Source organism: Tamandua tetradactyla, chromosome 20, assembly GCF_023851605.1.
Source record: "Tamandua tetradactyla isolate mTamTet1 chromosome 20, mTamTet1.pri, whole genome shotgun sequence".
Lineage (NCBI taxonomy): Eukaryota > Metazoa > Chordata > Mammalia > Pilosa > Myrmecophagidae > Tamandua > Tamandua tetradactyla.
In genome coordinates, this window is record NC_135346.1 from 53,963,376 (window position 1) to 53,975,307 (window position 11,932).

At 44.3% G+C, this 11,932-nt stretch overlaps 1 protein-coding gene across 1 annotated transcript; it reads right to left on the minus strand.

Moving 5' to 3' along the window:
• Window positions 1-590: 590 nt before the first annotated feature.
• On the minus strand, window positions 591-3,152 carry LOC143664114 (tudor domain-containing protein 3-like). The gene is given in 1 exon segment (XM_077137655.1): window positions 591-3,152. A coding segment is annotated over 1 exon segment (2,235 nt). The 5' UTR covers window positions 3,036-3,152; the 3' UTR covers window positions 591-800.
• Between the last annotated feature and the right edge of the window lie 8,780 nt (window positions 3,153-11,932).

The following is an 11,932-nucleotide window of genomic DNA, read 5'->3' on the forward strand; positions in this document are numbered from 1 at the left end:
ATAGTTTTCCTAGAGCGAAACCCTTCTTTCTGAATAGCTGCCACATTTCAAGAGCCTACTTGGGGAGTGCCGCCCCCTCGTCAGGTCTTCTGGGCTTTCTTTCACTGTCATCCTCACCTTATCCCTGGGCGGGTAGGGTGTCATTATTCCTATTTTACAGAGGAGTCCCAGCGAGGGAAAGTGGCTGGATCCAGAGCACACGCAGCTGAGCTGGAAACAGGACCTCCCAGGGGTCCTGTGCTCAAAGGGGAGGAGCTTGCAAGTAATTCCTGTTCCATATACAACGGGAAAGAGAGGAAGAGAGTTAAGAAAGTCTTCCTGCATATTTGTCAGACGTCCCCGCAGCTGGTGCAGGCGCTGCTATTAGCTGAGGAATCCTTTTCTGGCTGTTCTGCTTCCAGGCAGTCATAAAAGCGAGTGGAGGAGATTGTGCTATCTGACCTCATCTCCTCCCCATCCCGGGGATGGGGTGGGAGGGCACCTCCAGTCCCATCTCCATCAAGCCCAAACCCAACCTCTTCCCTCTCTCCCTTTTTTTTTTTTTTTAATAGCACATTGGTTTTATTGATGGCTGAAGAAAAAATCTTGGTATTTGCTTTATTTAACTTGGTATTTTTTCCCAATCTTTGTAAGAGTTGAATCTTTTTTTTTTTCCTTTCAAAGTCTGCTTTCTCTTTCTTCAGATAACAATATCCACTGTGACTGCTCTTGCTCTGAAGGGAAAGCAGGAGGTCTAGCAACAAGTTTTGGCCTGGTTGTTGCAGTCAGTGGTTCATTTCTTCTGGAAGATTCTTTTCATATTAATTCCGAGCCCGAGGAGGCTGGTAAAACTGCTGGGTTGGCCGAGTTGATCGTCTTGGCTGGCCATCACCTCCTCTTCGGAATTCAAGAGTTTGCTCGTGGGTACTTTCTTCTTCCCATGCCTCTGTATGAACTGGCCTGATGTTGCTTAGTAGCACCTCTTCATAGTTTCCATAATCAATGAATTTAACAACTGCTGTCATACCTGAAGAATGGAGAGCTTCAACTTCTGCTCGGTAAAACTTGTTGTCTTCCCAATAAAGTGCAAAACATTCATCTCCAGGTTTCCACATTTTTGCATACTCCGTAGGAATAGATGATTCTAGTACTTTTTCTGGTTTAATTGGCCCTGATCTTCTTTTAGGCCCACTATTATAAAATATTTTATCATCATAGGGTGTAGCTGGAATGGGTCCGGATGACTTAATAGGTCCTATTTGCCTCCCCTTCGGTGTCATTTCCATCTCTCCATTTGGAAGATCTATGAAACTGTTAGTTCTAACAGGATTCTGGTAATCACTATTTACATCAAAATATTTTTTAGATTTTATACCAGTGAAAATTTCATTATTTATTGTTCGTGGTTTCCTGTCATAAAAATGATCAAGATTTGCTGTTTGGTTTTCTCTTTTTCCATGTTTTTGATAATTATAATCTATGGATTCTTGAGGAAGTGGATTTTCTTTTGCCTCTGCATAAGTTGGACCTTTACCTGGTCTGCTTTGCATAGAGTTATCTCTTTTCTTAAAAGCACCATTATTGTGCTGAGAACTCGAAGGATATGAAGTATCTTTAGTTCTATCGTATCTAGAATATGTTCTATCATACTTGTTTCTCTCTTCAGCCCATACTTCGGATCCTGAAGAAGTATTTGGTCTTTCAGAACCTCTGTTTCTAGGTAATCCCGTGCCTTCTAAAATTGACTTTGAATTTTGAGTGTCCCTTTGAAAACGAGGAGGTTTTTCATTTCTTGGCTGCCTGTTATCATTTCGAGGAAGATGTCTTGGTTGATTATTATCTTTTACTCCATTTTGCTCAGTATTTGACAATCTATGTTATCCCTGATGAAGCTGCTGTGGCTGAGATTTAGGTTCTTCCATACTCAAAGTTCCCATTTTGGACTCCAAAAAATCAAACAATGTGCTTGGTGCTGATGGCCTTGCATTTCCCAGATCCTCTTCATCTTCAGATCTTATTCTCCCCCTGCCTTTTCCTTTACCTCTCAGAGGCGGACCTGTAACAGGTTTTTGTTTATTGCTATTAAGAAGTACATTCAATGCTGCTTCTAGGTTGTTGCCATTATCCATAAGAGCTTGCCTCGATGCTTCCTTACTGAAGCCCATTTCTGTTATGTGCTTCAGAGCTTTTTCATCAACCAGTTCTCTGTAGACACCTTCATGCTTCCCTTCAGATTTGGCTGACTTTTCTTTTTGTAAAACTTCCCTATTTCGATTACCACCAGCACTCATATTGAGATTGCTTCTACCACCACCACCACCTCCTCCAAATGTCTTGGTCTCTTTGCTCTTCGCAACTTCTGCAATAGCAGCAGTCCTTTGCTTTTCAAATTCATCATTATCATTTGTAGGTTTGACAGGCATAGTAACTTGCAAGGTCTTTCTTCGATCCAGTTCTCTACTATCCACTTCGACATGAGACATACACTTCTGTCCAAATGGCACAAAAGGAGGTGGTCCACCTTCAGTTCCAATATTGCTTCTATTGTGTTTTGACAAGCTTCTCTGCAATTCCCATTTTTCAATAAGGTGCTCCACTTCACCACCAAGAACTGTTGTGTTAGAGTCATTCAAGAGCAGGAATCCATTTTTAATGTCAATAATGCCTGAGAGCTTAATTTTAGTTCCAGGTGGTGTGTTCAGGCTTATTTTTGACATATAATTAAATTCTACTGCTGTGCAACTTATATGACCATCAGTCATCTGCAAACGCAGCATTCTTGGTGCAACTTGAGATTCTTCGTTATCTTTTGCTGCAGCAACATTGCGAATTTTTTGAATCTGCAACACACAGGGACCTTCAAGCTTTTCTACCTTTCCACCATTGATGTCACCAGGGAGGAATTTCTTGCCAATTGTTCTTAGATCTGTATTGAGAGGAATCGGGATGATGTCATTTATATTGATTTTGTCAGGAGAACTTGTGCAAGCTTCAATGCCTTCATCTGAAAGATACCAACCCGCTTGGGACAACGCCGCGCCGGGAAGCTCCGCCATGGTAGCTGCTTAAGCCGGTGAAGGTGGGGGGCTGGGGTGAGGGTAAGGGGGAGGCCTCCTACTTGAGACCAAAAAAAAAAGAAAAAGAAAGAAAGAAAAGAAAAAGAAAAAGGAAGAAAAAAAAACTCCCCTCTCTCCCTTTTATGTCCAAACTTAACTCCAGTGTTCCGGCATCTCAGGAGCCCAGTCTTGATCCATTATTGAATCTTTGCCCAGATGTCAGTAGGGGTTGAACCACTATAAAGTAAGACTTACTACAAGACTGTTTGGTTGTAAGGGGCAGAAACCAAACTGAAATGGGTGCAAGCCAAAAAGAGAGACATAACTGGCTCCCCATGGTTGATCTGAGGAAAGGTCAGGGGCAGAGCTGAACTTGGGGCCTCATTTATCATTCTGCCCCCCCTCTTTTCAGTCTCCTCCCTGGGATTCAACTGCATACCCCCTGCTGGAGATGATGTTCTCCTCATAGAGGAAACATGGCTCGGGGCGCTACGGACTCACAACCTTCCGGCTCCATGACCCAAGGGCAAGGAGAGAGTCTCCAACAAAGCCTGTCAGAAGACCCCAGAGAAGAACTCTGATTGGCTCGCTTTGGGTCACATGTCCTTCTCTGGACCAGTCCCTGTGGCGAGGGGAATGAAATTCCATGATTGGTCCAGACTGATCATGTGTCCACCCGTAGGGGAATATGGGTAACTTCACTGTAACCAAAGGAAGTTTGGGGGCGCGTTTTGGACAGCCAAGAATAATGTACGTTATACTCACCTTTCACGTAACATGTTTACACTTCCAAGAGGGACTTCTGGGATAGAGTGGGGATAGAGTGCTCTAACGTAAGATGTAATGATGAGAATTCCTGGCACTATGGCAGGAGTTTAAGGGAAATATTTGGGGCTTCGGAGTTGCTTAGGTTTGGAAATGACCCCATCTTTTTTTGCCAGAGATGCTATTCCTATCAAGCTTCCAGGTTGAAAGACTTTAGTCTGTGTATACTATATTTCAGAATGTGTGGGGTTTTTATATTTCTGAAATCAAGGTGCATCTGACATTTACTGTGCATATTTAATGTATTACCAGGTAGAAGAGTGTATTAATTAAGGGTGAGGGATCTGTCATTTGATGACTTTATCTCAAATCTTGGTCCTACCAGTTCCTAGTTGTGTGATCAAGTTAGTTAATCTTGCTAAGTCTCCATTTTCTTGTGTGCAAAATGTTGCTAATAATACCTACTTCATCTATTTGTTGTGAGGAATAAATAAGAAAATGGAAATGAAATTTGAGCAAAGAGCCAGATGTACTTGAAAGTCATGATAAATATTAGTTATTGTTTTTATTTGTAAATCCCCAAAGTTGTAGGCAAATTAATGGTTGTAGAATCAGGATTCTTGTTGGAAGTTATATAAATTGGGTTTTAAAGAGAAAGAGGACTTTTCAGGGGAAATACTAGGGCTCGTAGAATCGATTGGAGAGTAGAGTCCTAGACTTGACAAATGGGCAAAACTCAAGGTAGATTTCTGGGATGAAGGATCAGAAAGCGAAATAACCATCAGATTCAGAAACCACTCTAGCTATTTCAAATGATAGGCATTTAATACAGGAAACTTGCTACAAAAGTATTGGAAGAGCTAGAAGAACAAGGAAAGGAGAAAATGAAAGAACAGAGCTGTATCCAAAGGATAGGAAGCTGCTACCATCCTTGGGTTGCAGCCTATAGACCTACACTCTTCACTGAGCTACTGGAGGAACTTCTGCTCTTCCATTAGAATGTCACTATTATGGCTGAATGGAAATCCCAGGGCCCTACTTTTACAGATGCTCCTGAAACTGTCACTGTTGCTGCTGGATGCCCCTGCAGTTATTCTCAATTGCCCACCAATACTGCTACTGCTAAAAATCATTGCCAGCAACCTGAAAGAAATTACTTCTCTCTTCCTCTACTTTCCAATCTCCCACAAAGGCTTTCTTCTGGCAGATCCTAATAGGAAGCCATCTGTCAAAGAAGACTGGGAGATGTAGATTGCAAATTTCCAACATTAATGGTGCAAAGGAGGCAGAGATGGGTGAATGTGGGGATGAGAGACAACAGACCCTCACTGGCTTTTGTCCTTATCAGGAGCAGTGCATCCTGGACACTCTTGTCCCTCTCCCTGGTGCACTTTAGGCACCAAGCCCATGTAGGTGCACTTGACATATTCTGGCCAACGGGGAGCGGGGAGAGGGGAAACTAGAGCCCCTTTCTGGGGAGGGCAGGGGGCTCTGCATCCTCCAGGAGTCCCCACAGTGGGATCTCTCCCAAGCTGAGGAAGTGGGTTATGTACTGGGACTCCTCAAAACAGGCAAACGTTCAACTCAATGACACTCACAATTAGCAAAGATTTAAAAAAAACCACTAGGGGTGGTGCTGTCATTTTTACAAGAAGGACATGGTAGTGACATGTCAAGGGGCAGGACCTGGCTAATGACCCCCAAGACAGCGGAAAAGGGTAGAGTTCTTCATATCTCCATTTGGCTTTATCTTTCAGTGTAGACTACTGAAAGATGCTTATACTTGTTGATACCAGCTACATTCAGCCAGGCTCTGGGCTGGATCATCATCATGACAACCGGAGCCATCACTAAGCTCTTCTCTGACACCCTTCTAATGTGTCACAGATGGTCATCAGCTAACCTCACAACACTTCCGCATTTTAAGCACACGCCTCTTACGGTCATCTTGATTTTACAGATGAAGAGGCAGGCACAGAGCTGTACATAGTTGCTAAAATCACACAACTGGTAAAAGGAGAAGCCAGAACTCCACTGTGTATCTGTTGGATCCCAGAGCCTATTCACCCATACTATAGATGAACAAACTAAGGCCTGAGGAAGTTAAAATAACTCCGTTGGGGGTCCTTTAATCTATGGATGGCAGAGCCAAGCTTTAGACCTATCGTCTCCTAACATCCCTTCTCCAGGATTCTTTCAACTTAAGCACAGTTTATTCAGTTGAGAGTTAATAATTCTAAAAAATTCATGGGCAGTGATGGAGAAGGCAATACTGTCCTTTACCTCCTACCTGCTGCCCCCATAAGAAATATCCTAAGGGCTTCTGACACTATCAGCCAATGTATAGAGTTTGGCTGGTGCATGTCTCTTATTTATGGTCCCATGTTATATCTAACCTCTTGATAAAAAAAACAAATAGAGTTCAGCATGCCAAAGCTTGTGTATGCCATGTGCTTGATCCTTCAAAAAATTAGGCTATAATCATTTGTTAATTTAAATAATATGAAGTTGTAATGAGTTAAATGGTGTCCCCACAAAATTCATGTCCAATTGAACTGATTTGGAAATAGGGTCTTTGCAGATGTAAGTAGATTAAAGATCTCATGAGGAAATTGTCCTGGATTTAGGGTGGGCCCAAATTCAGTACAGGTGTCCTTAGAGTGAGAAGAGAGGACCCAGAGAAACCCCAAGAAGAGGCCATGTGAAAACAGAGACAAAGCTGGGAGTGATGCTGCCACGAGCTTGGGGCCACCAGAAACTGGAGGAGGCCAGGTAAGGATTCTCTCCTGGAGCCTTCAGAGGGAGAACAGCCCTGCTCACACCTTGACTCTGGACTTCCGGCCTCCAGAACTATGAGAGTAAATTTTTGTTGTTTTAAACCCCCTGGTTTGTGGCAACCACAGGAAACTAAGACAGAAGTTAAATAGGAAATTTCAGCTTAAGTTCCAAGACAAAATAAATAACAGACTCCACAGGGAGTTTGAGACTGATCACCCTGCGCATTTGTATAATGATCTTTCCAACCTCTGATTGCTTGACTCTTAAGCCTCTCACTCTCACTGAGGGGTAAAAAGGCAGAGAATGAAGATTGGCAGAGGAGTTGGAGGAAAATTTTTGAGAGACCTGGGCTGGGAACCCGACATATCCCTAAGAGGGTGGTTTCTCCTTTATTCAAGAGAGGAACTTTAGTAAACCATCCAGAGGGCTTCATATCTGTCTCCTACAGTCAAGGGAATGCAGTGATGGGCAGTGCCTGGAAAGTCTAAAAGGTGGAGATCGTCTTTCCCACTGCTCCAATAGCCGACATGAGAGGTTGATGTTGCATTGAGATGGCCCAAACTTCCTATGTTTCTTGGGTGTTTCCCACAGACTTATGGGGGCCATGTGGGTGACCTATGTTCTTTCAAACCATTCTTTTAGGTGGAACCTTTTGGTTAGATTGTTTCCATGAAGATGTGACCCACCCCATTCAAAATGGGTCTTAAACCCCTTACTGAAGTCCTTAATGAGAGGGTGAAAGACAGATGAAACTCAGAGAGCTAAGAGAAGCTAAGAGATGAAATCCAGAGAAAAACCTCCAGAGGAGAAAGAAGGCCACTGAAACCAACCCAGTAGAGAAGGACCAGCAGACATCACCATGTGCCTTCTCATGGGACAGAGGAACTGCAGATGCCAGCAGCCTTTCTTCCTAGAAGTTATTTTCCTCTTGATTTGCCTTAGTTTGAACATTTTCATGGCCTTTCAGCTGTAAATTTGTAACCTATTCAACCTCATTGAAAAAGCTAACCCATTTCTGATATTGCATTCCAGCAGCTATAGCAAACTGAAATAGAGACGATGGAATGTCTTTTCAAAAGGACCATCTGAAAGTGGTGGGCCCTCAGCAGCTAGAAGCTGGAGGGGACAGCTATCTGAGACTACAGATGGAGGAAGCAACAAGCCTGAAGAGAGGACATCTCCCACATTGAGAGACTAGTGTTGGGAGATCGCTGAACTTCTCACAACAGCACCCACGATTCCGCCTTAGATATGCTAATAGAAGGCCCGCTTAAGACGGTACCCACTAAGTGAGATCTTTCCTGCTCCCTCTGACCTCTCCTCTGTTCCACTGCCTTCATCATCCAACCCCAGAACAGTCAGTAACATCAGCTGGCAAGTGCGTGAGAAGAGAAAAAGAAAGGCCTACCTCACTCCTGCATGGAAAGCAGGCAACTTTCCTGCAGCAAGCATTCTATGAACATTTATGTGGCACCTATTTGATACTGTGGTTGGATATGGAGGGTAGGTTCATGGGCAAAAGTGAAATGAAGATGAGTCCAGCGAAGCCCCTGCCATCTAGAAGCTCACATTCAAGTGTAAAAGGCTAGCATATAAAGATAATTACAAAATGGGGGGATACATGTAATAAAGACAAATCTTTATTGAGCACCTACTATGTGCTAGGAGCTTTGCCTATGTTATCGCACTTAATTCTCATGACAACCCATGAGATGAGTCCTGTTATGCCCCATTTTACAAATACAGAAACTGAAGCTCAAAGAGATTAAGTGGATTTGTACTTAGCCCTTTCTGACTCCAAGCCCACTTCACACCTACTCTGATATTTAATGATGCACAAAGGGGGCAGCTGCTGGTGATGGGGTGTGGAAAGATGGGGCTCAATAATGTGCTAATAAGAAAGAGAAATGCATTCCAGAAACGTGAGTTGTTATTTTCGAAGGCTGTGTGTGTGTGTGTGTGTGTGTGTGTGCACATTTTGTGCACAGGACATTGTCCTAATTAGCATTTACCACCACATTCCATGTATTTGTCTTCATAACTTGTTGTATATATCCTCACCTGCATTTTTACAAGGAGGGAACTGATGATTATCAATGAGGATAACCATCTTGCCCAGAGACCCACAGAGAGCAAAGGAGAGAAGTCAGAACTAGAAGCCAAGTTTGGGTCGTGCCCAAAAGTTTCTTTCTACCGCACCAGCCGTGTTGCTGGAAGTGAAGGTCAGTAGGAAATTCAAGCATAGCAAAGTGGACTTTTAGGGTTGATTGCTGCCCACATCCATCCCCCACTTTGGAAGTAACTCCCCAAGTTCCCTTTCAGGAAACTACAGCTCCTTCACCTCCATCTGTTGCTTTGAGTAGGGCCTGCTCCCGCCCAAGCCTGGTGGTCAGTCCCCATGGCCACAGTGATTGGATTAGAGGTGGACATGTGGCCAAGTAGTCCAATCAGGGCACTTTGTGGGGCTGGAGCAGGAACATTTGGGAAGAAGGTTTCTTTCCTGACGGAGCTAAGCTGGGAGGGCTGGGCCTGAAACTGCCGTCTGGTTTGCCAGGAGACAAGGATGGGGTGGTCTTGAGCTGTGGGGCTGGAGAAGTGGGAGAACAAATGAGTTACTGCCCAAACTGACATGGAGAGTCAGGCAGCAGGAGGTAGGGGCAGGGCTGAATCGGAGGCAGGGCCCAACTTTGGAGGAGACCAAGTATTCTATTTAAACCAAGAGACCAAACTATAAATCAAACAGGAGAATCAGGGACTACTTGTACTTTCACTAATTACCGCCCGTCAAAGACTCACAAACACAGCGTGTTCCAGGAGGGTCATCAGGCAACTACATTTCATGTCATAGTAATAAATAAGAGCTTGAAATGACAGTAAAAAGCCAGTTTGGACTTTTCCATGGGATGGCATGGTGCCTTTCATGTCCTCCAACAGGTGGGCTCCCTCCAGCCTCTGGCTTTGACATTTCCAAGTCTCTGTGCCTGACCCCTCTTCCTCCAGCTCTTCTCCAGCCCAGCTCATCATCATCCAAGGCTCACTTTCTCTAGAAGTTTCTCTGGACCCCTGAGGCTAGGCTCAAAACCCTTCCTTCTGAACCCTCGGGTTTCCCATCTCCCAAGCATGGGTTGGTCTGCCTTATAGCCAGGCTGCCAGCTTCCCACTGACAAGGATAACCCCCGTGCTGGCCCCTACTCTCTCCCCATTGCCTCACACACGCTTATGGCTCCGAGACATAAATAAAGGAGGGCAAGAATTGCGTCTGCTTTGGGGCCGGTTTCAAACCAGTTCTCTAGAACAGCCATCTGTGCTCAGAAGGGGCCCGCACTTGGGGTGCAGTGCTTTGTGGCCAAAATCTTGAAATTCTTCATCATTTTGTCTGGAATTTGTGTTTTTTGCAAGTGAAGTCTGATGAGGCAATGGAGTATGCCCCGGGGATGTGCAGTCTCCCTTTACCTCCTCAGGGTGGGCTCTCAGTTACCTGCTCCCCCATTCCCTGATACCCGAGTCACTACCAGGCCTCCCCTTCCCCACCCCTGGCCCATCTGCCTCCACCAGGAACCTGAGTGCAGGCACGGGGAGGATTGGGGTTGCGAGTACTGAACCCCACTTGGGTCTTGGGGTGGTGGGGCATAGTGGCAGCTGCCGCAGCGCCACATTGCATCTGGAGGGTAGACAATGGGGGGCTGTGTTTCAGCAAAGTCAAACCTTTAACCCACCCCTGATCCTTGGGGGTGCCTGCCTGCTGTGGACTGCAGCACTGGGCCATAGGAAGGGGAGATGCCTGGCTGGACTTCCCCAGACCCCAGCCTGGCCAGAGCACATCCTGTTGGTCCACTGATGGCTGGGGGAGGGGGGCCGGAAACCTGGCAGCTGTCAGACCCAGATAAGCATGCAGGTCTCATGCCACAGAGTGGGGCTCCCAAGTGCCTGTGTCCCTGTAACCTCAACTGGCTCTGTGCCTAAAAGGACCCTCTCTTCCTCCTTCCAAACTTCCAGGTTATTTGTCTCTTCTGGCCAGCTTGAGGCAGCCTCCCATAGACAGCCACAGAATACAAAGTGCGTAATTTTGGTGATTCTGCTTAAGAGTTTAAATGCTCTAGTATTTACATTTAAAACTGGCATTGCTCAAAAGAAACGTGAATAATAAAACATGTCAATAATGTAAAATTTTATATTTTTCTTTAAGTAGCAAATAAAAACCATCACAAGAAGTCAAGAGAGAGACCATGGAAGAGAGGGAGAAGCTTTTTATGTGTCTTTTAACAGCACTGTGTTTTCCCTGCTCTTTGATGAAAGGGCTCCACGTTTTCATTTTGCAAAGGGACACACAATTGTGTAGCTGGCTCTGGCCCTAGCTCATGTTGGTTGAATGAAAGTTTAAATATTTTTATTCAAACGTGGAACATGTTCATTATTTTCTATTCCTGACAATACTATATAATCAGGATTGCTGGCATGCTGTGCAAATACAAGAACACATGCCTAAGTGGGGCCAACCAAAGCAATAGGCCAAGCCCTCAGTCTTGAGGTTTGTTCATATGAAACTTAATCCCGCAAAGGATAGGCTAAGCAGAAGAGTCACCCCCAGAGAACCTCTTTTGTTGCTCAGATATGGCCTCTCTCTCTCAACCAACATAGCAAGTAAACTCACTGCCCTCCCCCTCTCTACGTGGGACATGACACCCGGGGGTGTAAACCTCCCTGGCAATGTGGGACAGAAATCCTAGAATGAGCTGGGACTCAGCACCGAGGGAATGAGAAAAACTTCTCAACTGAAAAGGGGAAGAGCAAAATGAGACAAAATAAAGTGTCAGTGGTTGAGAGATTCCAAACAGAGTAGAGAGGTTATCCTGGAGGTTATTCTTATGCATTATATAGATACACCTTTTTAGCTAAGATGTAATGGAGAGGCTGAAGGGAACTGGCTGAAAATGTAGAGCTGTTTTCCAGCAGCCATGTTTCTTGAAGATGATTGTATAATGATATAGCTTTCACAATGTGACTGTGTGATTGTGAAAACCTTGTGTCTGATGCTCCTTTTATCTACCTCATCAACAAAGAAGCAAAACATATGGATTAAAAGTGAATAAATAATAGGGGGAACAAATGTTGAAATAAATTTAGTAGATTGCAATGCTGGTGATCGGGGAAGAGGAGCGGGTATGGTGTGTATGGATTGTTTTCTTTTTTCTTTTTATTTCTTTTTCTGGGTTGATGCAAATGTTCAAAAAAATAATCATGGTGACAAATATACAGAATAAATATTTGTGATGATATTGTGAGTAATTGTTTATATACCAAGAATGGAATGATCATATGGTAAGAATGTTCGTGTTTTGTATGTCATTATGTTT